The 23,504-nt window shown below is 38.5% G+C and overlaps 1 protein-coding gene across 1 annotated transcript; it reads right to left on the bottom strand.

The window, feature by feature from the left end:
- Positions 1-17,887: 17,887 nt before the first annotated feature.
- LOC145632748 (uncharacterized) lies at positions 17,888-18,876 on the bottom strand. Its single transcript, XM_081685088.1, has 3 exons — positions 18,646-18,876; positions 18,349-18,598; positions 17,888-18,261 (listed from the first exon to the last, which is right to left on the bottom strand). Exons 1-3 carry the CDS (start codon positions 18,874-18,876, stop codon positions 17,888-17,890), a joined length of 855 nt encoding a protein of 284 aa, XP_081541214.1.
- Positions 18,877-23,504: the final 4,628 nt, after the last annotated feature.

Raw genomic sequence — 23,504 nt, 5'->3', positions numbered from 1 at the left:
CCTTTGGTCCATTTTCATCTATCTAAAACTATACATAAGAGACCATTTATTTGAAATATTTGGTCTCTTGAATCTAAGAGACCACATATTTATTTATATGGTCTTTTACTTAAGGTCTTTGGCCAATTTTGTAGTAGTGATTAAGAATGATCAATACCAAACGGCCATAAAAATCACCCAAGGTGAAAAATTACAAACAAAAATCACAGATATCTTACCTCACAGAGAAGCGCCAAGATGACGTCAAGGTCAAGGGTGCCTACTCCTCTCACGAACGCCTTGTCACAAGGATCAAGCGCCTTCAGCATCCATTTGGCCATCTGAAGGACAGCCGGCCTTTGCGGAATCTCTGCTAAATCAAAACAACATTAGTTAAGCAATCTCTCAGAAAGGTTCAATGCCTTTTTGGGCGACTGTTATTTCATCAAATCACTCTGAGAAATGGTCCGAGTGGTTGTACCTTTCGCCTCCTCCTCTTGGGCGGCTTTGCTTCTGCCTGTTGCTGAGCCGACAGCAGTATTAACTGCCTTGCCACTCTTTGACCCCCTTGGGGGCATCCGGCTTTAGAGTCGTCCTGGTGAGGTGGAGCCGTCATAAGCCTTCCTAGGCTTATGGGAGATATGCTTCCTGGCTTCCCAGAATTGCTAACATTGCCACCCGACTCATTTTAAATCTTTGGGTCCGGATGTTTCGTATGAAAAGGTTTAGTCGAACCACCCTACATAAAATACACAAGTTAGTGAACCTGTGATCCCAAGAAATCTCAATCCAAGTGGTGGGAAATTATCTCACCTTAGTAGTTCCGCCTGTCGGTTGATTCTCGTTAGACCGTTTGCCCAAGATGGACGAACGGTAGTAGGATGCAGAATGTGCAGCCAGCTTCTTGTTGGCCAAGATCTTCTCCATTGCTTTGTTTGCACAAAAGGTGTTGGGGTTTGGTGAGTCCGACTCACCGTGGAAACAAACCCAAAACAAGACCGCACTCGCAATAAATAAAACCATAAACAAAATTAAATTAATCAAAAGATTAAGATAAAACGATTAACTTTTGGAGCGTGCTTCGCCCGACCGAATGGGCTCTTACTTGAAAGCTAGCATCTAAAACACGAAGCCTCTAACATTGATCCACCCGAACCAACGAATAGCGACAAGGTCTAATGTCTTGGGTTAGCAAGACCCGACCAATAAAACCCGAGTAATTGAGTTCAAAGGCTTTCACTAAATATGATACCTTTTCCAACTCTTGAGTTTAAGGGTTTTCACTTACTAGTGATGCCCTTTCCAACTCTTACTCAAGTGTCATTTCCAATGCCCTTACTTGGGTATTTATAGGAAATGATGAGAGTATGATTGTCTCTCCCACCAATGTGGGATAGTGGTATTTTCACATTTTATTTTAAAAGCAAAATAAAATTATTTAAGCAAGCTAGTAATAAATCAACAATTGTCAACTACATATGAGGAAGTAGGTTAGGACCACTTGGAGAGGGGGGGGGGGACCAAACTTGCTCCCAACTCTCTACCTCACCTTGCGCCACTTGGCACCTCCCTCCAACCCACTCATGTGGGCTTCCCACATGCTGTCGCTACTTGCTACTCGGCCCATCCAAGCCCGCACCAAGGCAAGTTGCTGCTGCTAGCCTTCTCGGCTAGCATGCCTACGTACATGCTTGCGGGCTGCTGCTGCCGAGGGCCACTGCTACCACGCCTTGCACATAGTGCGGGCTTCTAGCTGCAGCGTGCCAGCACGCCAAGTACTAAGTGCGGGCTGTTGGCCGCCGCTTGCTAACAAGCCTCGCACTTGGTGCGGGCTGCTAGCTTGGCTAACCCCCTAGCACTCGGTGTTCCGATGCTAGGAGTATTTTGGTCATTGTTGATTTATTACCGCGTTTTGCCGTCTTGTCTTTTATTATTTTTCGACTCAGCATCCGACGCTCGGTTTCGACGCTTTAAGCTCGAAATTCCGACGTTTAAATATTTATTACTCGGACGACTCATTAATTCCTTCGAATTAATTCGCCGTGTCGGTTTGTTAATCGCTTGGGTGTTACCCGAAGGGTTTAGTCAAGATTAAGTTGTAATATTAATTATGCAATAACATTACTGATCGGAAGCGGCCTCCACCCAGGCATTCCGATCACTTGCCCTTACTGAATATATTAGCTTTCTAATAATTCTTAACCCACTATCAAAATAATACACTTGTTCGAAGGACACTATTCCTTTCAATCTCCCACTTGTCCTTCCGGACAAGTGTGCTTTTAGTGTATAGCCTTTTTCTTATGTCGCTCAATGCCTCTTCATGAACTATAAGGTAAGATTATTTTGTCATCCTTATTACGTCCAAAAGTGTTTCTCGATTCCAAGTCTGACTGTCAATAAATAGATGATTTCCAAAATGCATCCAAGCACGACCATGCGTTTTTACAGTCTCGCACTACGAGAGGCCTTGTAAACAACAAAGACACCTTCCCTAATTTTAATAGGGGGACATTTTCAGTCTTGTAATGTAGCTTCTCTTACTAAGAGGACCAAACCGCCCGAGTGATGCCGTTATAATCCCCTGTTATGGCAGACATTTGACAATCATCAAAGCGGACTAGTACTCAAACAAGAAAGCTCACAATACTCATGTCATGGAAAAAGGTTCGGATAGCAATAATAAGAAGTATACTTATGATAATTTTTTAATCTCTTAAAGTATTCTCATTGGTCGATCCAGTATAATTCTAACCAATACCTGTGCAAATGATTCATGACAATCATGTCCTTGTAGCACATGAAACGGTGCTATAAATCAAACTACGCACTAATCTCAACTGGTCATTAATCGTCCGTTGTTTAAATGACCTCGATTAGGGATAATTTTTTATTATAATATTAAACGTTCACTTAATAGGTGTTTCCTTACCGAGACTGGTCTTCATTCCCTATTTTGAATTTTCGAAAAATCGAATGAACTCATTATTTAATTCTAAACCACAATTAACTAGTCAACGGAGTGATTTAAATTGCATGAAAATTTAATTACTCCAAAAATTGAATAATTCATCATAGCGCTTTACATTAAAATTGTCCAAAATTAATTAAAACATTAAAATAAGGAAATCAAAGCCAATCTCCAATGTCCCTGATTCTCATTGCCTTAATGTGCTTGTTGTGCTTCACTTGAGGCAAAGGTTTAGTGAGTGGATCGGCTACATTGTCATCTGTTCCAACTTTACAAATTCTGATTTCACCCTCTGATTTCCATTCTCGAATCATGTGAACCCGCCGCTTGACATGTTTGACCTTCTGATGTTCTCTTGGCTCTCTAGCCTGAGCAATAGCTCCATTGTTGTCACCATAGAGGTCTATTGGTCCCTCGATGGAGGGTACAACACCAAGTTCAATGAACTTGCGAATCCAAACTGCCTCCTTAGCTGCCTCAGATGTTGCTAAGTATTCGGCTTCAGTTGTCGAATCTGCAGTTGTGCTTTGCTTAGCACTCTTCCAACTAAACGCTCCTCCATTGAGACATAATATATACCCAGACTATGACTTGAAGTCGTCTTTGCATGTCTGGAAGCTTGCGTCGGTATAACCCTCAACAACTAATTTATATCTGCCACCATAGACAAGGAATTTATCCTTGTTCCTTTTCAGGAACTTTAGGATATTTTTGGCCGCAGTCCAATGCGCCTCTCCTAGATCTTATTGGTATCGGCTTGCAGCGCTCAAGGCATACGACACATCTGGCCTAGTACATATCATGGCATACATGATCGATCCAATAAGCGAAGCATATGGAATCTGATTCATCCTTTCTTGCTTATCAGGTGTCTTTGGACACTGATTCTTTCTTAGGGTTATGTCATGCGACATGGGTAGGTGGCCTCTCTTTGCTCCCTACATGCCGAATCGAGTTAGTACCTTATCAATATAAGTACTTTGACTCAATCCTATCATCCTTTTTTATCTATCCCTATAGATATTGATACCTAGTATGTACTAAGCCTCTCCCAAGTCTTTTATTGAAAAACATTTTCTAAGCCAAGCCTTTACAGACTCTAACAATGGAATGTTGTTTCCAATAAGCAAAATGTCATCGACATATAAGACTAGGAAGGCGATGTTACTCCCACTGACCTTCTTGTAAACACAAGACTCATCTGGATTCTTGATAAAACAAAATTTACTAAACTCCTGCGAAAGAAACGTATAGCGCTTCCCCCTATCTAGCTGCTCCCCCAACAAGCGTGAGTCCAACATCGACTAAGGTGGAGGCAATGGCACCACAAAGTGATTAACGTTCTGCTGACGAACAACACGCTCTCCAAGGTACCAACCAAAGCTTGCTGTACCAAAGAAGACAGTATTGCACGCTGAAATCTCCAAAGCCTCAACAAGGTCGGTCATGCCAGCCCAAGGCCACTAGATCTCGACAGTGATTTGAAAACCATAAGAGATTGCAATGAATGCCGAGAAATAACATCAAGGTAAAAGATAATAAACTGTGAAATTGACCCTTACACCAATAGGCAATAGTAGAGGTGCCCTAATGCAGCAACCCACGCAAATTCGATACAAACTCCACTCGTGACTCGCCTCGGTCACGCTAGCTAGCTCCGACAGAGAAATCATAGACCGCTCCGCGACGCCATCAAGGGGCCAATCCCAGAAAGTACTCATAGAACCACAGCTACAACAAGAATGATCTATAAGCATATGAGCTAAACAGATAAAAGCAAAACAAGAAGAGGAAAAGATCGTCACCTTTACAACTCTCTATAGACCATAGACAGCAATAGGGGCCTGATCGTTCAGCTGCCTGCAGCCATAACACAATGCCGAGAGTAGATCAGCATATCCAATACTAGCCCAACTGAAGGATCTTTTCTCACCAATCCTAACCAGAGACGGTAGGTAGCAAACAAGCGCACGAGAACTCCTATCATGAGAAAGAGTCACGGAAATGAGGATCAAGATAAAGAACCGTACTCGCTGCTCAGGTGTCGTCTCAGCTATATCAAAACCATGGGCAAGAACAAAAGACAACTCTAATCTCCCACTCCTAGGACCACCCCAAGGCACTGGTCGAGTCCTGATGTGCTGAACGACAGGACCTAACAACTCCGCTACCTCACTCACCTCCCAAGTGAGGTTAGGAATTTGTCGTACAGGCCGCTCGGTGAAGCAAAAGCCGGTGATCATACGAAAATAAAGAGGAGTCACCGTCATCTCCCCCCAAGCAAAGTTGAAAGTGTTGGTAGTATCCCAAAAATACTCCAACATCACTCGAACAACTGTTGGGCCACAACCTCGGGGACTACAAAATCCCAGAACCGCTGAATAGAAATCTCCATAACTAGCAGATTCCTAATAGGCGTTGGTGGTAGGATTTCCTGTGATAATCTTATATAGTCGGGGAATCAAGTTTCCAGCTCCTGATCCATGATGGCAAAGCACGCCATCGACTACGCCGGCAAGTGGACAGTGAGAAATATTGTTCTCACGACAGAAAGCCAACTCGTCTGGTGTCCACGGAGGTGGAGTCCACCTACCCTACTCGTAGAGGGGCGAGGCTCGGTCTCCAAGGTATCGTTTATGCCCTCGGGAACCGTCGGAGTATCCTCTCAGAAAGCCTAACACCGACCACGAGTAGAAATATCTCGATCTCGTTGTCTAGGCATGTTATTATTTTCAAACAGAAAAATAAAAATCTGAATACTTAGCATCATTTCCAAAGTTCTTTAGTTACTTATTAAAAAAAAAGCTTAACAGCTACCTCTAATTACATTTTCTATTATACGCTAAATATTTACCTCAAGGCTAAAGATTAGCAAAATAATAGAATTATTTCTAGTATTTTTTATTTTTTTGGTAAATAAATATTTTATTACCAAAAGAGAAAGTTACAACTTACAGGAGCTAAGTTATAACTACCACCAGAACACCAAAGAACCTGAAAACAGGCCACTCTCCAAAGAAAACCAGTTCTAAGCCAAACCTAGCCACCATCTAGGAAGGGTTCTAGGAAGGGCCTAGAACAAACTGGACTCATATTTCCAGCTACCTTCTAGGAAGGGCTCTGAAAACCAGGACCAGACAACAAACCCAAAAGCCACAAAATAGATAACTGATAAAACCATAGCAATAGCAGACAAGCCTGCTAAAAGCACCCACAACCAGCAAACTAAACATACAAGTATTTTCTATCAGATTCAAGGCATCTACAAGCTACAGCAAAAATAATATCTCTAAAAGCAGTATCTGCAGGCTTGTAATCTCCAGTAAACATCAGAGTATTTCTCTGTATCCAAATACAGTGAATAGCCTCTGCAGAGCACATAAGCAACAATCTTCCTTTTGCAGTGGATCTTCTACCTTGCTACAACACCCAATGAACTTCAGAGTCAAAATTTTGCCCAATTCTAGTAAAGCCAAGAAGTTGCAAAATCTTGTTCCAAATACTAGCAGATTATGAACAGTTGAAAAAGAGATGAGAGACATTTTCTGCAGCATTAGAACAGAAGAAACACAAAGGATCACAGGTTATATTCCAAGTAGCAAGTCTATCTTTGGTGACTAGTCTGTTCCATACAGCCAACCATGTAATAAACACACTCTTAGAAGATGCCCTGTTGTTGCAAATCAGTCTCTTCCAAGTCACTTTCTTAGCTTGTGGTCTGATCTGCTTGTAGAGCTGCCTAATGCTCATTTTACCATTAACTGTAATGCCAGGTCACCCACCAATATTATCAACCAAAGCTCTGCAACTCATGATCTTCCTTAAAACGCAAGAACATTTTTTAGGAACAAGAGAAGACCAAAAATCTTTGTTATTGAAATAATAAATGTGTATCCATTTAACCCAAAGATTATCAGATTTATGAACAATGTCCCAAAGCACTTTGGTGATTGCTGCTTTATTCCAGTCTTCAAGAGAGGTAAGATTCCAACCTCCACAAGTCTTAGGCAAACAAATAAATTTCCAAGAGACTAAAGCTTTCTTGCTAGGATTAGACTTTCCAGTCCAAAGAAAGCATCTAAATCTTGATTCCATTTCTCTCAGAATCTTTTTTGGTAAAATAAAAATCTGAGACCAATAAGCTTGAATACCAAAAAGCACACTCTTTATTAGTTGAAGCCTGCCAGCATAAGATAGATGCCTAGTGTAGGAAATAATTTCAAGCATTTAAAATCCCACTAGCTTGAACCCCACTGTGATCATACACTAAAGTACGGTGGCGTCCAAAAGGGATGAAGATAGAGCAAAAGAGTCGCCAACAAGTTTTTAAGGAACTTGTAAACCGTTCACGAGGTGAAGGTTACACCCCTTAACGATCCAAGAGATCGTCAACTCCATAAGGTCATGAACCAAATAAGGGTTCGGGGATGATGGTACAAATCCAACCTAAAAGAGATTGAACCTGCCCTAATAATAGGCCTCTACTTTATTCTGATCGTATTCATGTGCGCTTTCTGATTAACATGCAATCAATAGGTTAACCCTAAACCTGTTTAATCTATGTTGGTTGAACATTAATGCACAAACAAATCTATTATTGGCGATCACTTGAAATTATAATCACGATTAACCCTAAACAAGATTGTTAATATCTTATTAAGCGTGATTACAAGTACCAAGTTCCCTTTAAACATGCATAAAAAGGTGTGATCAAGCAATAAATAAATAAATAAATCATCAAGCAACATAATAAAAAATCATCATAATAAAAATAAATTATAATTGAAATAATCATGATAATAATCATAAAAGAAAATAATCATCATATTAATATTAATTGAAATAATTATCATAAATAAAATAATCATCAAAATAATAATTTTCATAATCATTATAACAATTATAATCATATTCATGTTAATATTAAAGCATAATAATAATAGCAAGATCCTAGGCATGATACTAACAAGATTAATAACAAACCCTAGCATGTCACTAAGCAATAAAAATCAAAGCTTTAGCCCTAACATGATACTAACAATCATAAATATTAGGAAGAGAATAAAAGGCATCATAGCAATCATATTCAATATTAAAGTTACCCTAGACATGATACTAGGAATATCATAACAACAATGTAAACATGATTTCTACATCATAAATCAATGAATCAATTAAAGTACTTACTTGGATGCCTCGTACCTCTTTCTAATAACAAAATACACACGTTAGTAACTTCAAGGAAAATAATAATCAAAACAATTAAATTAAATAATTGAAATAGAGATTTGGGACCAAACCCTCAGAAATTAAAACCTTTCACGTCTAGGGCGAAGGCAACTTCGAATATGGCTAGGTGTTTCTAGATCTTGCGAATGCGGAATTTTGTATGAAAACCAAAGTTTAGAAAAGAGAGAGAATAATCAAGAAAATCTTGATGAGAGTTCGTTATTGAAAAAGGGGAGATATGACCTCTATTTATAGGGAAAAAAAAGGGTCGAAGAATTAAGAAAAGAATCCAAATTCGAATCGAAATAAAACTCGTAGACAGCAGTTTTTGCGGATTTTGTTTTTATCATATCTTTTGATCCAGGAATCGGAATAAGATGAATAAGATGTCGTTGGAAAGATCTTGAAGTCTACTTTCTAACCCAATTGGAATCAGATTAAAATATGTTGTAGAATAAAAAATATGAACGAAATAGTGAGACGGTGTCAGTTTTGGATAGAGTTTGATATCTTATTTTTATCTTTTCCGTTATAGCTCGGAATTATTATTATAATATATCATTGGAAAGATAATTTCAAGATCTATCCAACCATATAAAATTTGGATAAAAAATATGAGGCACGAAAATAATATCTGACTGTCTTTGAACATGTTTAAATCCGAATAGAATTAGGACTTTAAAAAAAGGAAAGTTTTATAAAAAAGGAAAGTTTATATTTAAATCAAATTCCTTAATCTTATCTTTTCAAAAAAGGATAATTAAGATATTTTAGAAACTTATAAAAGATTCTAATCAATCCTAATTAGTTTAGGAATAGGATTAAACCTTTGGACCCTCCTCATGATCATTGGGTCGTAGGTAAAATCCGGTTTGGGCCCAGTTTAGTATTTTTGCCATAACTTCCTCATTATCCATCGGAATTGGGCTTATAATATATCGTTGGAAAGGTCTTTTCAAGCCCCATCCAACTATACCAATATTGGACCCTTATCATGGACCAAACTAAACTGGAATGGACGTTTTCATAAAATAGAGTGGGTTTTCGAAAACAGAAAGAAAGAATTTTAACAAAAACTAACCGCAACACTAGACTTTTCACACTTTCACCTCATTCGATTATGGTTCGACGTGAAAGGTATTCATCACTGGGTTTGGTTTTGGGGAGACACAAATGGGTGTCTATAGAAGCCCCCACTTTGACTGAGTTTGGAGAAACGCAAGTTTCGAAAACGAAAGTGAAAGTAACGATAGGGACGGAGAATGATTCAGAACGTTCTGCAATCCTAAATCACTCTTGTAACGCCGATACCTGCAAAACTAGCGTTAGTTAAACAGATAAAAGAGTTAAGAAACGCGTATCTTGCACCGTCGAGCACACGTCTCTAAAAGTAACCGATTTGTTGCCGTATTGTTGTTTTGATGACCTCCTGCAAGCTAGAGAATGTCATCCCGCTTGAAAACCGCTACGCCCGTAACTGCTTCCAAATTAGAAGATTGCTTCGCCTGAAACTATCCTCCTCCGCAATGATAATATTTCGCGTCCAAGGGAATACTATCAAAGATTGCTTCTGTTGAAACAATCTTCAGTTGTTTGTGACAACTTTCCACAGTCTAGGGAACGCCACCTTGTTGTTTCGATGTTCACTCGTCTCTGAACAAAGAGCTTCTTTTTTATATGATCTTCTGAATGATGTGTCCACGCGTCTCTGAACGAAGAGCTTGATAATGGGATGCCCACGCGTCTCTGAGCAAAAGAGCTTGTAGGAAATGTCCACGCGTCTCTGAACAAAAGAGCTTGAAAATAGGAAATGTCCACGCGTCTCTGAACAAAAGAGCTTTTGATGGAAATGTCCACGCGTCTCTGAACAAAAGAGCTTTTGAAAAGGATTGTCCACGCGTCTCTGAACAAAAGAGCTTGAATGAAATGTCCACGCGTCTCTGAACAAAAGAGCTTTGAAAATAGGAAATGTCCACGCATCTCTGAACAAAAGAGCTTGTATGAAATGTCCACGCGTCTCTGAACAAAAGAGCTTGATTGATATGCCCACGCGTCTCTGAGCAAAAGAGCTTCAATGAAATGTCCAAGCGTCTTTGAACAAAAGAGCTTTGATGATATGCCCACGCGTCTCTGGAGCAAAAGAGCTTTTGATGGAAATGTTCACGCGTCTCTGAACAAAAGAGCTTCGGTGCTTGAATGTTTGTTGCGGTAATGTTCTGAAGAAAAATTTCCGAAGACCAACGTTTGTCGATCTCTAAAGCTCGCCTGAACTTTGCTTTCGCTAAAACCAGTATGTCGGTGTTTCCGTAATGAGCCATATCTTAGGCGCTTTAAGCTAAGCGAGACGATCTTTCATCAGGTCGATCACTTATTGCAATTGTAATCAAACTGACTACTTAATCATGTCAAATTGCTTATAGGGGCTAACTAGCGTACCAAGGAACCCGAAATTGCTGTATGAAGTCAAAATCACCTTTCTGAGAGGCTTCGAGCTCTGTCGTTGCTGAAATATTTCTGGCGCCAGGCGCTGAAGTAGGGTCTTCCCTGTTCTGCTGCACCTGTATTTATTTTTGACTATAGAACTTTGCCAATTTCTTTAACCATCTTAGGGTTGACCTAAGGCTTAATGTTGCTTGACTCATCGACTTGACACGACTCAAGGTATAAACTTGACTCGCTGATTGACTGACTCGAGGTTGACTCGACTCAAAGTGAAATGACATGTGTGACTCGTGACCCGTGTGTGCATTGTAATGTGATCGTGCGACTCGAAAAATGCAAAAAGCAAAAGTTTTCCGTCAATTTTGTGGAGGGTACCGACTTTCTCCCGAAAAAGAAAGACGCGAAGAAAGAATCGAAGTTTTCGAATGCATGTTGAATGAGCTTAGTCAAATGTTGTTTGATACTATCTCTCAAGGTGCAAGGATTAATCCATCCTAGGCTATCTCAATGGTTGACTCAATGATGAAAGTATTTGGGTAACTTAGGCACGGAGGCTAAGCACTTCATACTTCGTGATGCAATGACAATTATGAGTGATGTTGACGAAGCATGCTTCAGCGTTAAGATTTCATGACAAAGGGTTCCTAAGGGAAATATATTTGGTCATGTATCTGTGCAGTGTGTGATAGTGACACTAAAGTTAGGCCGCAAGAGCAAAGTGTGTGAAAAAATATATTATTGGAAGAGCCAAATAATGGTGACTCTTAGGCTAGGTAAGCTAATGATGTAAGGACCAAACCCCCAAGTCTAGCTCTAAGTGAAAAGGGATGAACATTGGAGATTCCTTGATATGATCATGGTGCAAGTGTGTGAATGTGAATATGAATGCATGTTTATTACGGTCGCACCTCGATGTGAGGTTGCCTACGTATCCGTTAGGAATCAGGCCGAACGTAGCTCTAGCCGAACCTCGCACAAGTGTGTATACCTCAAAAAAAGGTCTTTTTAAGGGTTGTAACGTGGTTAGGCTAAAGGTTATAGAAAAAAGGGATAAAGGCTCAAGACCCTAGATAAGCCCCCAAGGTGTGCAACCTTGCTTTTGAATATTTGTATTTTCATGCTTGAGGTTTTCTACTCTTTTTTTAGCTCTTTCTTTTCTTTTGCTTTAGCATCCATTTTATTTTTATAAGTGTGGGCAATCCCGATCATGCGGTCTATCACTCACTTGGCATTCATGTTTCTCAGGCACGGTACCGAGCACTCGATAAGAGACGCAATCTAAGACGTGTTCTTATCGAAGATACTTTCATATCAAAGACATTGGAACACTTACCCTTTTGTACACTTTTATTTATTTTTTATCATTGCTTATTTTTAATTTTTTTTGGATTCACTCAAGCTTAGAATTGCATAAGTTACACACCATCCCATCCCAAGGTTAGGTAAATGTAGGTTGAAAAAAAGAAAGGTCTATCGTTAGACGAGGCTCAAAGTGGTTTATGAAGAAAGGATTTGTAAATTAGAAAGGCGAAAGGAGATATGATGTGGCTACAAGGGGTGCCTCAAATCATTGGTATACCTTGTGCTTAGCTCGACATGGATTTTTTTTTTTTTTTTTTTTTTTTTTTTTTTGCAATGCAATGTGATGATCATATACAAGGAAATAAATGCTCATTTTTATTAAAAGAAAATAAATAAAGAATCTACAAAAATTAATCTAAGGGAAAAGAAAGGTGCCTATGCTAGACTTATTGGGGAAAGGAAAAAATGAAAAAGAAATAGTAAAAGAGGTCATGAAATCTTGTCATTCCAGCTCGCCTTTTGTCTTGTGTTGTTCGCTTCATCATCACCCAGTCTTCTCGCTAGTTAGAGGCAATGGGATCTTGTTTTCTTCACGGGGTCATCGACTTTAAGTGCGAGAAGTTTCAGTGTCTCAGTCACAGTAGCCAGTTGATTCTTAAGATTATTGACTTCTTCTTGAGTTGCCATTATATTCTTAGCCCTCCTCTTTTGACAAATCGGTTTATCAAAAAGCTAGACCTGAATAAAGAGGTTGTCCTTGATTAATCGCCCTTCTCTCCTCGACCAAGTACTGTGGAAAAGGAAATTGGGGATATTTATTGTTAATTATTTGACTCAAACTTTATTCAACATGCAATGGATGGAGGAAGTGAAGAAAAATTGGAATAAAATGTGAAAGAAGATTTAGATGGAGGGATATGAAGAATTAGGAATAGAATGTACTCCCCAACTCAAATGACGGAAAAGACCGACTCATGCATGAACCTAAGACATGGCCATGGTGATGTATACTCAAAGTGTGTGCTAAGACTAGTGAGTGTAGGTGACATGTTAAGACTCTTGTGTAAGACCATGGGACTTAGTGCCTAAACTCGAACATTGATTCAATTAAGCATTATTGTCAGCAAAATTAATCGAATTAAACAGGAAACTGATTAATTAGACATTAGGTGATGACTCGACAAATAATCCGAACTGTCGGCCAAGCGACAAGACTGGCGTCACAATATGGTGGTTGGCGCCAGACTTTTTAGTAAATGTCTGGCGCTACACACTATACAGTGGCGCTACAGCTTAGATTTTGGCACCAATATTGGAGCCTCGGTCTGGGACTGTTTTCGGTATTATTAGTCAACTGGGGTATGCCTAAAGTCGTACTAGGTCAATTCCGATTAAAAGAAAAAATTTTGTTGATTCAAATTAATTAATTAATTAGGCAAAGTTCTTTAAGTCATCAATTATAATCTCAACACAAATCAACAAACGGTTAAGAGGAGCATAGGATATATATGCACAACAAATAATGCACAATTAGTCAAGTAGGCACAATATGATGCAATGAGTTCGCAACCTAACCATGGCTCTAGTTCTCTAAAGTTCGGGATATGGTTTAGTCAAATAGGGTCCATGGTTAATTGTCCAGATGCACCGCGTAGAAGCCTAACCGTGAAGGGTTAACGCGTGTGGATAGGAAACCGCGAGTTTTTAGAAAAAACTCACTTCCATGGTTTGGTGAATTCAACCTCTCAGATGTACCCTTTGTTGCTAGGAGCGTTCAATCGGGTAGATAGAGCATGAATTCCCAGAGGGTTATGTCCATATGTAGAACACATATGGGTTTCAGAAAAATGAGAAAAAATTCAATCAGGAAGTAGGATCGAGCAAACAATACGAAAAACCGGTCGAAATTAGAACGCATATTTCTGGCTCGGTATTGGGGGAAATTGGCGCTAGCAAACAGAGACTGGCGCCAACTTTTAACTGTGGCGCCTGGCGCCAATACTGGCGTCTGGCGCTACGGCTAAAAGTTTGGCGCCAAGCTCTGGCCCCCGACGCTACTTCCCACATGCCTCAGCAGCTTTCTGTGCTCGATAAAATCTTCCAGTTTTGTGCGGTGTTATTTCAGTCCTAGTTGTGAAAGACATTTCTCAAATTTCCTACGTGTAAAATCCTATGTTTTTGACTCATTACGGATGGTCTTTCCAATGAGAACCTTTTTATGCATATGACAATAATGTTAATCAAAATTACGCACATGAAATACTTAGAACTTTTCGAGTCTCATCCACTCATTCTAAATCATTGCCGAAACAAATTCAGGAATTAAAATAGAAATCCTCCCCAGTGGAGTCGCCAAAAACTGTAGGGAATAATTTCAAGCCTTTAAAATCCCACTAGCTTGAACCCCACTGTGATCATACACTAAAGTACGATGGCGTCCAAAAGGGAAGAAGATAGAGCAAAAGAGTCGCCAACAAGTTTTTAAGGAACTTGTAAACCGTTCACGAGGTGAAGGTTACACCCCTTAACGATCCAAGAGATCGTCAACTCCATAAGGTCATGAACCAAATAAGGGTTCGGGGATGATGGTACAAATCCAACCTAAAAGAGATTGAACCTGCCCTAATAATAGGCCTCTACTTTATTCTGATCGTATTCATGTGCGCTTTCTGATTAACATGCAATCAATAGGTTAACCCTAAACCTGTTTAATCTATGTTGGTTGAACATTAATGCACAAACAAATCTATTATTGGCGATCACTTGAAATTATAATCACAATTAACCCTAAACAAGATTGTTAATATCTTATTAAGCGTGATTACAAGTACCAAGTTCCCTTTAAACATGCATAAAAAGGTGTGATCAAGCAATAAATAAATAAATAAATCATCAAGCAACATAATAAATAATCATCATAATAAAAATAAATTATAATTGAAATAATCATGATAATAATCATAAAAGAAAATAATCATCATATTAATATTAATTGAAATAATTATCATAAATAAAATAATCATCAAAATAATAATATTCATAATCATTATAACAATTATAATCATAATCATATTCATGTTAATATTAAAGCATAATAATAATAGCAAGATCCTAGGCATGATACTAACAATATTAATAACAAACCCTAGCATGTCACTAAGCAATAAAAATCAAAGCTTTAGCCCTAACATGATACTAACAATCATAAATATTAGGAAGAGAATAAAAGGCATCATAGCAATCATATTCAATATTAAAGTTACCCTAGACATGATACTAGGAATATCATAACAACAATGTAAACATGATTTCTACATCATAAATCAATGAATCAATTAAAGTACTTACTTGGATGCCTCGTACCTCTTTCTAATAACAAAATACACACGTTAGTAACTTCAAGGAAAATAATAATCAAAACAATTAAATTAAATAATTGAAATAGAGATTTGGGACCAAACCCTCAGAAATTAAAACCTTTCACGTCTAGGGCGAAGGCAACTTCGAATATGGCTAGGTGTTTCTAGATCTTGCGAATGCGGAATTTTGTATGAAAACCAAAGTTTAGAAAAGAGAGAGAATAATCAAGAAAATCTTGATGAGAGTTCGTTATTGAAAAAGGGGAGATATGACCTCTATTTATAGGGAAAAAAAAAGGGTCGAAGAATTAAGAAAAGAATCCAAATTCGAATCGAAATAAAACTCGTAGACAGCAGTTTTTGCGGATTTTGTTTTTATCATATCTTTTGATCCAAGAATCGGAATAAGATGAATAAGATGTCGTTGGAAAGATCTTGAAGTCTACTTTCTAACCCAATTGAAATCAGATTAAAATATGTTGTAGAATAAAAGATATGAACGAAATAGTTAGACGGTGTCAGTTTTGGATAGAGTTTGATATCTTATTTTTATCTTTTCCGTTATAGCTCGGAATTATTATTATAATATATCATTGGAAAGATAATTTCAAGATCTATCCAACCATATAAAAATTGGATAAAAAATATGAGGCACGAAAATAATATCTGACTGTCTTTGAACATGTTTAAATCCGAATAGAATTAGAACTTTAAAAAAAGGAAAGTTTTATAAAAAAGGAAAGTTTATATTTAAATCAAATTCCTTAATCTTATCTTTTCAAAAAAGGATAATTAAGATATTTTAGAAACTTATAAAAGATTCTAATCAATCCTAATTAGTTTAGGAATAGGATTAAACCTTTGGACCCTCCTCATGATCATTGGGTCGTAGGTAAAATCCGGTTTGGGCCCAGTTTAGTATTTTGGCCATAACTTCCTCATTATCCATCGGAATTGGGCTTATAATATATCGTTGGAAAGGTCTTTTCAAGCCCCATCCAACTACACCATTATTGGACCCTTATCATGGACCAAACTAAACTGGAATGGGCGTTTTCATAAAATAAAGTGGGTTTTCGAAAACAGAAAGAAAGAATTTTAACAAAAACTAACCGCAACACTAGACTTTTCACACTTTCACCTCATTCGATTATGGTTCGACGTGAAAGGTATTCATCACTGGGTTTGGTTTTGGGGAGACACAAATGGGTGTCTACACCTAGATACCCACCCTTCAATCCTAGCAGTAACTCTCTCAACTAGAGGCTTGCATTGAGCAATAGTAAGCTTTTTAGAGGAAAGAGGCACACCCAAATATCTAAAAGGCAAAGAGCCTTTAGTAACCCCCAGAACAGACTGAAGCTCAACTTGAACTTGCTCACTTATCCCCCCAAAATAAACATCACTCTTATCCAAATTGGCAGCTAAGCCAGAAGCACCAGAGAACTTCTGAAAAGCTTGAAAAATCAACTGAATAGAGACAAGGTCAGCCCTGGAGAATAAAAGCAAATCATCTGCAAACATCATATGTGTAATCCCCAATTTTGCACATCTTGGGTGAAAATTGAAATCAGGATTTAAAGTCATCACATTTAGGCATCTTGAAAGATATTCCATACAAACAGCAAAGAGGAAAGGGGACATAGGATCACCTTGCCTCAATCCCTTTTTTGCAGGAAAAGGAAGAGAGGGGTATCCATTAATCAAGGCAGAATAAGAAACAGTTGTAACACATCCCATAATCCAAGATATAAATCTGTTAGGAAAACCTAGCTCAGCAAGAATAGTCCTCAAAAAACTCCACTCAACAGAATCATAAGCTATCCTAAGATCAATATTAAGCAAGCATCTAGGAGTGATGAATTTATGAGAATAACCTTTAATAAGCTCAGTAGCAAGAAGAATATGATCACCAATATGCTTACCAGGGATAAAACCAGCCTGAGCATCATTGATAACACCACCAATAACCTTTGAAAGCCTGCCTGTAATGACTTTAGAAATAATCTTGTAGACCAAAGTACAGCAAGCAATAGGTCTATAATCCTTTGCATAAGATGGATTGGAAACTTTAGGAACAAGAGTGATGGTAGTACAATTCCACTGCTTAACCATATTACCAGTAGAGAAGAAATCCAAAACAGCAGCATACACATCAGTTTTAATAATATCCCAAGACTGCTTGAAAAAGACAGCATTAAAGCCATCGATACCAGGAGCTTTATCATTACCAATATCCTTCAGAGCAAGATCAATCTCACTAAAAGAGACTTCAGCTAAAAGAAAATCCTTAGCATCTTGATCAAGCTGAGGGCCAGTTCTCATGACAGCTAAGTCAACCCCAGGGAGAGAAGAAGCAGCAGAACCTAAAAGAGTCTTATAGAAATCCAGGATTTCAACAGCAATAAGATCAGGATCCCTGAGCAGAACTCCTTGATTATTATAGATGGAATCAATTCTGTTCTTGTTCTGTCTTTGCTTCATCATAGAGAAAAAGAAATGGGAGTTAGCATCTCCAAGTTTAATCCAGTCAATTCTAGATTTCTGCCTGTAAATACTACTTTGAATATGCATCCAATGCTTCACTTTTTCAATAGCAATTTTCTCAAAGAGTCTGAAACTGAGTATTAGTCCAATCCTCAGCCAACTTCATTTGAATATCACAAAGATCCCTATGAGCTTGCTCCAAATTTTCAGTGACATTAGCAAAATGTCTAATATTCAAAGCTTTCAAGCCCAATTTAACAGCCTTTAGTTTATTCCAGACAGACAACATTGGGGAATCAAGCTGCCCACAAGAATCCCAAGAATCCCTGACAGTCTGCTGAAAATCCTTATGCTCAGCAAGGCAATTAAGAAATCTAAAAGGCCTACCCTTCCCTGGACCAGCAGTAATAATATCAAACAAAAGAGGACAGTGATCAGAGAGGGAAGGAGGAAGATAAATTATTTCAGTGTGACCAAAATCATTGATCCAAGCTTCATTAACAATACCCCTATCAATTCTAGTAGCAGTTCTACTATCACCTTAACCTTTATTAGACCAGGAATAAAAGGAGCCTTTACTCTTGATCTCAGTGAACTCCATTAAATCCATACAATCTTTAAAATCTTGCACTTCAGCATCAGTCACAGGATTGCCATTGTATTTATCAGCAGAACAAAGAATAGAATTGAAATCTCCCATACAGATCCAAGGAACATGAGAAGTCCCAAGAGACTGTAAGCCAAGCCACAAAGGTTTTCTATCATGAATAGAATGCAACCCATACACAAAGGTACACAAGAAAATATATTGTAAATCTTTTGAGCTGATCTGAACATGAACAAATGTTCATGATCAGATATAATATCAACATTAACCTTATCAGCTTTCCAGCCTACCCAAATTCTTCCTTTTACAGAATGATTATAGTTACAGTGCCAAGACCAGAACTTGCCAAATTTCTTTTGGACAGAATTTTTATTATGAACTTTGACTTTAGTTTCCAAGATAGCAATAACATCCACATTATGATCTTTTAAAAGCTGCTTCACAGCAGCTACCTTATCAGGGTCATTAAGACCTCTGATGTTCCATGACACTACAATCATTTAACCAGAGAGGGATTACCATCACCCTCATTAGGAATTGTTTCAGCAATCTCATCTTCCAGCAGAGCAGAGTAAGCATTATTAGTTCTAGGAGTATTCTGATGAGTAGCTACAGCATGAGACCTAGCTCTTTTGCTAACCACTCTCCAATCAGAATCCGAAAAAGCAGCAAAAGAGGTAGGAGCAGGAGTAATAATAGGCTGAACATCAGCAGTTTGATCCTTTCCCTGATCCTGTTCAGCAGCAGGAACTGGAACAGGTTACTTCTGAACCCAGATCTTCTCTTGTGTGGGCTTAACTGGTTGATCTACAACCTGTTTATGAATAGGCTTAGCCTTAGGAGCAGCAAAGTTATGCCCCACTTTGTCACATTTCTTACAAAATGGTGGAGACCATTCAAAATGAACTTTCAACTCAAGTGTTTCACCCACAGGGCTTTCAACAGTAACACTAGTAGGGAGTGGCCTAGTTATATCAACTTCTGTAAGCACTCTAGCAAAGGAAACTCTGAGCTGCCTAGTAGTACATTCATCAGCAAACAAGGGCACCCCAATTGTACTACCAATTCTACTTAAAGTATCAGCTCCCCAACAATTCAATGGCAAATTGGGAAACCTAACCCATAAAGGCACAGTTCTAAGTATCTCAGCTTGGAAATTGAACTTATCAGTCCATGGCTTAACAATAGCAGGCTTATTATTAAACATATGAGGTCCTGAGCTTAGAATAGCATTCTTATCATCACTTGAACACAGATTGATTATAAAATAACCATCATCATGCCAAAAAATTTCAGGCTTAGCAAAATTACTCCAGTTTTGGGCAATGAATTTATGAACAGCAGCAATTGTGGGATAAAAACCAACAACATAGAAGATAATTGCATTGCACCACTTAGAGTTACCTGCTGCAATCTCCTCTGCCTGTATTTGAGCTACGGGTTTGCCACTCTTCAAAATAGGCGCCACAAAGTTCAGAGCAGCACCCTTAGCAGTCAGTTTACCTCGAAACAGACTCGACCAATTCTCAGACTTCTTGGCTTGATTTGATGATCCAGGGTGTGCAGGATGACAAGTAGACCCAGAAACAACCGGAATTGCATCATTTGGTTGCACACTCGTAGCTTCAGGCAATGGAACAGTAACCGGGTAAACCCTAGGAACCACTTCATTGGATTTCTGCAACTGAGTAGCAGCAAAGGAATCCTCAAGAATCTTCAGTTCAGCCTTAGTAATCCTTCCTCCTGATGTATGGACTAGATGAGCTGGTGGAGAAACCAACTCAGTTTCATCTTTAACCTCAAGGATGGTGTTCACATTCAAGTTCTTCAATCGATTAAGATCAGAAGGGGAGAGAGATCCAAAAGCAGGAGATCGAGGGAGTGGAGTAGCTTGTTTCTTCTTCTTAGCCATGATAATCAGAGCTGAGTGAAAAAACCTCAGATCAGACTACCATGCAGATCACAGATCAGAGCTTCTCTCTCTTGAATTTCCGATCTAAAAAGATCATGTTTTAGTTTAGTTTCTAGTATTTAGTTTCTCCTTGACAAACTAATACTACTTTCTCCTAATCGCATCATACTATGTTCTCCATGACAATATATTACATACAAAAAAAAAACAAAAAAAAAAACAGAGCATGTTTCGAAATTGCATAAAAAAATAATAGATCGGCACATCATAGCATGTTTTAGTCTCAAATTGCTCACAAACCAACATACTTTCATACACAAGCTAATTCATGGCAAGAATTTCGACATACAAGCTCAAAATAAAAAAAAAAAATCCCTAATTTGATTTTTTAAGGATTTTCACATGAAATTACTCATTTGAAGCAAAATTAAAGACAAAAGGCAAGGAAAATTACATAGATCCTTGTAGAGATTTGAAAATGAGAAAGCTAGCAAGAAATTTGAGTGAATTTAATGGAGAATCGAGTGAGAAATGCTGGCGGTATTAGCGGCGAGCCCGAACAGCAGCACCGAGAGCAACTCAACCACCGTCACAGTGTCTTCTTCGCTGTGACACGGTAAAAGGTGTCGTGTCCTGACCCTGACCCACGCGTTTTGGCAAAAATGGCGACGGCAAACTCGAACAACAGCAGCGACGGAGCCGAAAATCTTTTCAGGTACACCGTGCCATGGATATTCACACCGCGACACGGTATCAGGCTTCGTGCCACGGTATAGTCCCTCCACGATGCTGTAATTTGAGAAAAAAAACAAAGAAAAAAAGAACGAGAGGGGCCAAAATGGTGAACTGAAGATTTAGCAACATCAACAAAATGAAATGAGGAACCAGACATGCAAAAACTCGAATTTAAAGGAAAAATAAAGCCCCTTGCCACGGCTTTATTTCTCGTGCCACGGTATCCGTTGCCGCATAACGCTATACCTGACGTGGCGCGGTGATTTTGTTGGTCAAGGCACGAAAATCTTAAGACTTGGTGCACGCGCCAATCTATCAGCGAATATTCCTGGAACAATGGAGTAATTCAGCAGTGAAAAAAATCCCGTGTCACGGGATAAATTACCGCGTGAGGAGAATAAATGCCGTGTCATGACACCCTGCCACGTGACCAGGTGCAAAGGTGCGTGACCAACCCGCTCCTGGAAGCTGTCAGCGAATATTCCTGGCATATGTAACCAAGTTTGAACAATTTTTCGCAGCTTTTGGGCAGTTATTTTCTTACTAAAGATACGCAAAAAATTCTAATTGATATTTAAGTGGTACCTAAATTACTATTTTGCCCCTAGCAAGCATCAAAATCACATTCTTGATATTTTAAGCAACTAATATGGTCGAATAGTTGACTTGAAGGTGTAAATAATCCACAGCCCACGTTTGGGGACAAGCAAACCAACTACAACTCACGTTTGGAGACAATCGAACCACCATCATTTCATGGCGTAAGGTTTTCGATGCACAGAGATTTGCAAGTTGTCGATTGTTGCCACCCCTCAAAGCGAAGAAGTCAGCAATTATATCATCTATTAACTTTCCTCAAGCATGGAAATTATTTCAATCGGTGGATTTCTTAAAGCATAGAAAAATGCAAACGTCATTTATTGACTTTCCTCAAGCATGGAATGTAATATCTGGTGGATTTCTTCAAGCATACAAAACCGCCAAATTCATATGTCGACTTTCCTCAAGCATGGAAAGTATCACCCGGTAGATTTCTTCAAGCATAAAAAGCTACCAAACTCGTTAGTCGACTTTCCTCAGGCATGGAAAGTATTTCAACAAAACGTCATCCGGTGGATCCCTTCAAGCATAAGAAGCTACCAAACTCATTTGTCACCGATACACATTCTATCTCTTTACTCTTTTATTAGTGGAACTAACACTTTTCTGCAAGTATGGCGTATATAGAGTGATTTAGGATCGCAGAACGTCTTAAATCATTATCCGTCACTATCGACTACTTTGTCTATCATTTTCAAAACTGACGTTTTTACAAACTCAGCCAAAGTGGGGGCTTCTATAGACACCTAAAAATGTCTCCCCGAAACCAAACTCAATGATGAACAACCTTTCACCGCCGTTATTGGTCGGGTTTAGTATTTAATCCCGGGAGGGCTTAAAATTCATATGCAATCAAGTCCGAATGTTTAGTCAAAGCATAGTCCAACTTTTATTTTGGCCCAAAACTTTTTATTCATTTTATATTATTTAATATTTTAGCCGAATTAATAAATAATAAACAGAAATAGCCCGAAATTATGAAACAACACTTAAAAATGTTGAGCGTAATTAAGGTAAAAGTGAATCTGGACACAAAAGCGGAAGTAAATTCCACCGTGTCACGGTAACAGGTGCCGCGCCACGGGAAATATTGTCGCGTCATGGGTGTTTTCTTATGTCACGGTGCCCATGCCGTGACGTAGGCTCATTCCGTGTTTTCTCCGCGCACATCCTTCACTCGCTTTTATCCTCTGTAGGTTAATTCTTTCCCGAGTCACATCAGTTATCCCCGCGTCACACTAAAGTGTACCGTGTTGACAGGTTAAAGTCGTATCACCTAATCAAAAGTAATTCCTAAATCCTCTAACTAATGTAGATAGGGAAGTAGGGTCGAATCCACAGAAAACGAGTCTTTCTATTCCTAATTAGATAATATAATCTTGATTATAAAGTAACCAAAATATAATAATCGAAAGAAACTAAACTACGAAGATTAAGAATAACGAGAAAACAATGAATAAAAGGCCTAGGGCATAGGTTCACCAATAAATAATATTACAGGGTAAAACATAATAATCAATCATCAATGCATACATTAATCAGATCATAAAGGGCTTTCGCTACGTATTACAATCACATAATTAATCTACCGGTATTAAATCTCATCTCTCGAATCTCGACTTAACCATTTATAAATTAACCTGCCTATTGAAACTAGACCTAAACATCAATCTCATCTCTACTATCTCGAATCAATATTGTCAATCTCATGCATAAAAGATCTGCGCAAATCTAGTCACAGAGCATTAAATCAATCAATAGGAAATTAATCTAGCATTGACAATTAACAACAATAAATTACCCCTTCATATTATTTATGGATCCCCACAAACCCTAGAAATAGAACTACTCACACATAATTAGAACTAAACTAATCAAAAT

This window comes from Chenopodium album, chromosome 1 (genome assembly GCF_948465745.1).
Source record: "Chenopodium album chromosome 1, dcCheAlbu1.1, whole genome shotgun sequence".
NCBI lineage: Eukaryota > Viridiplantae > Streptophyta > Magnoliopsida > Caryophyllales > Amaranthaceae > Chenopodium > Chenopodium album.
This window is presented reverse-complemented; position numbering and strand designations above follow the sequence as displayed.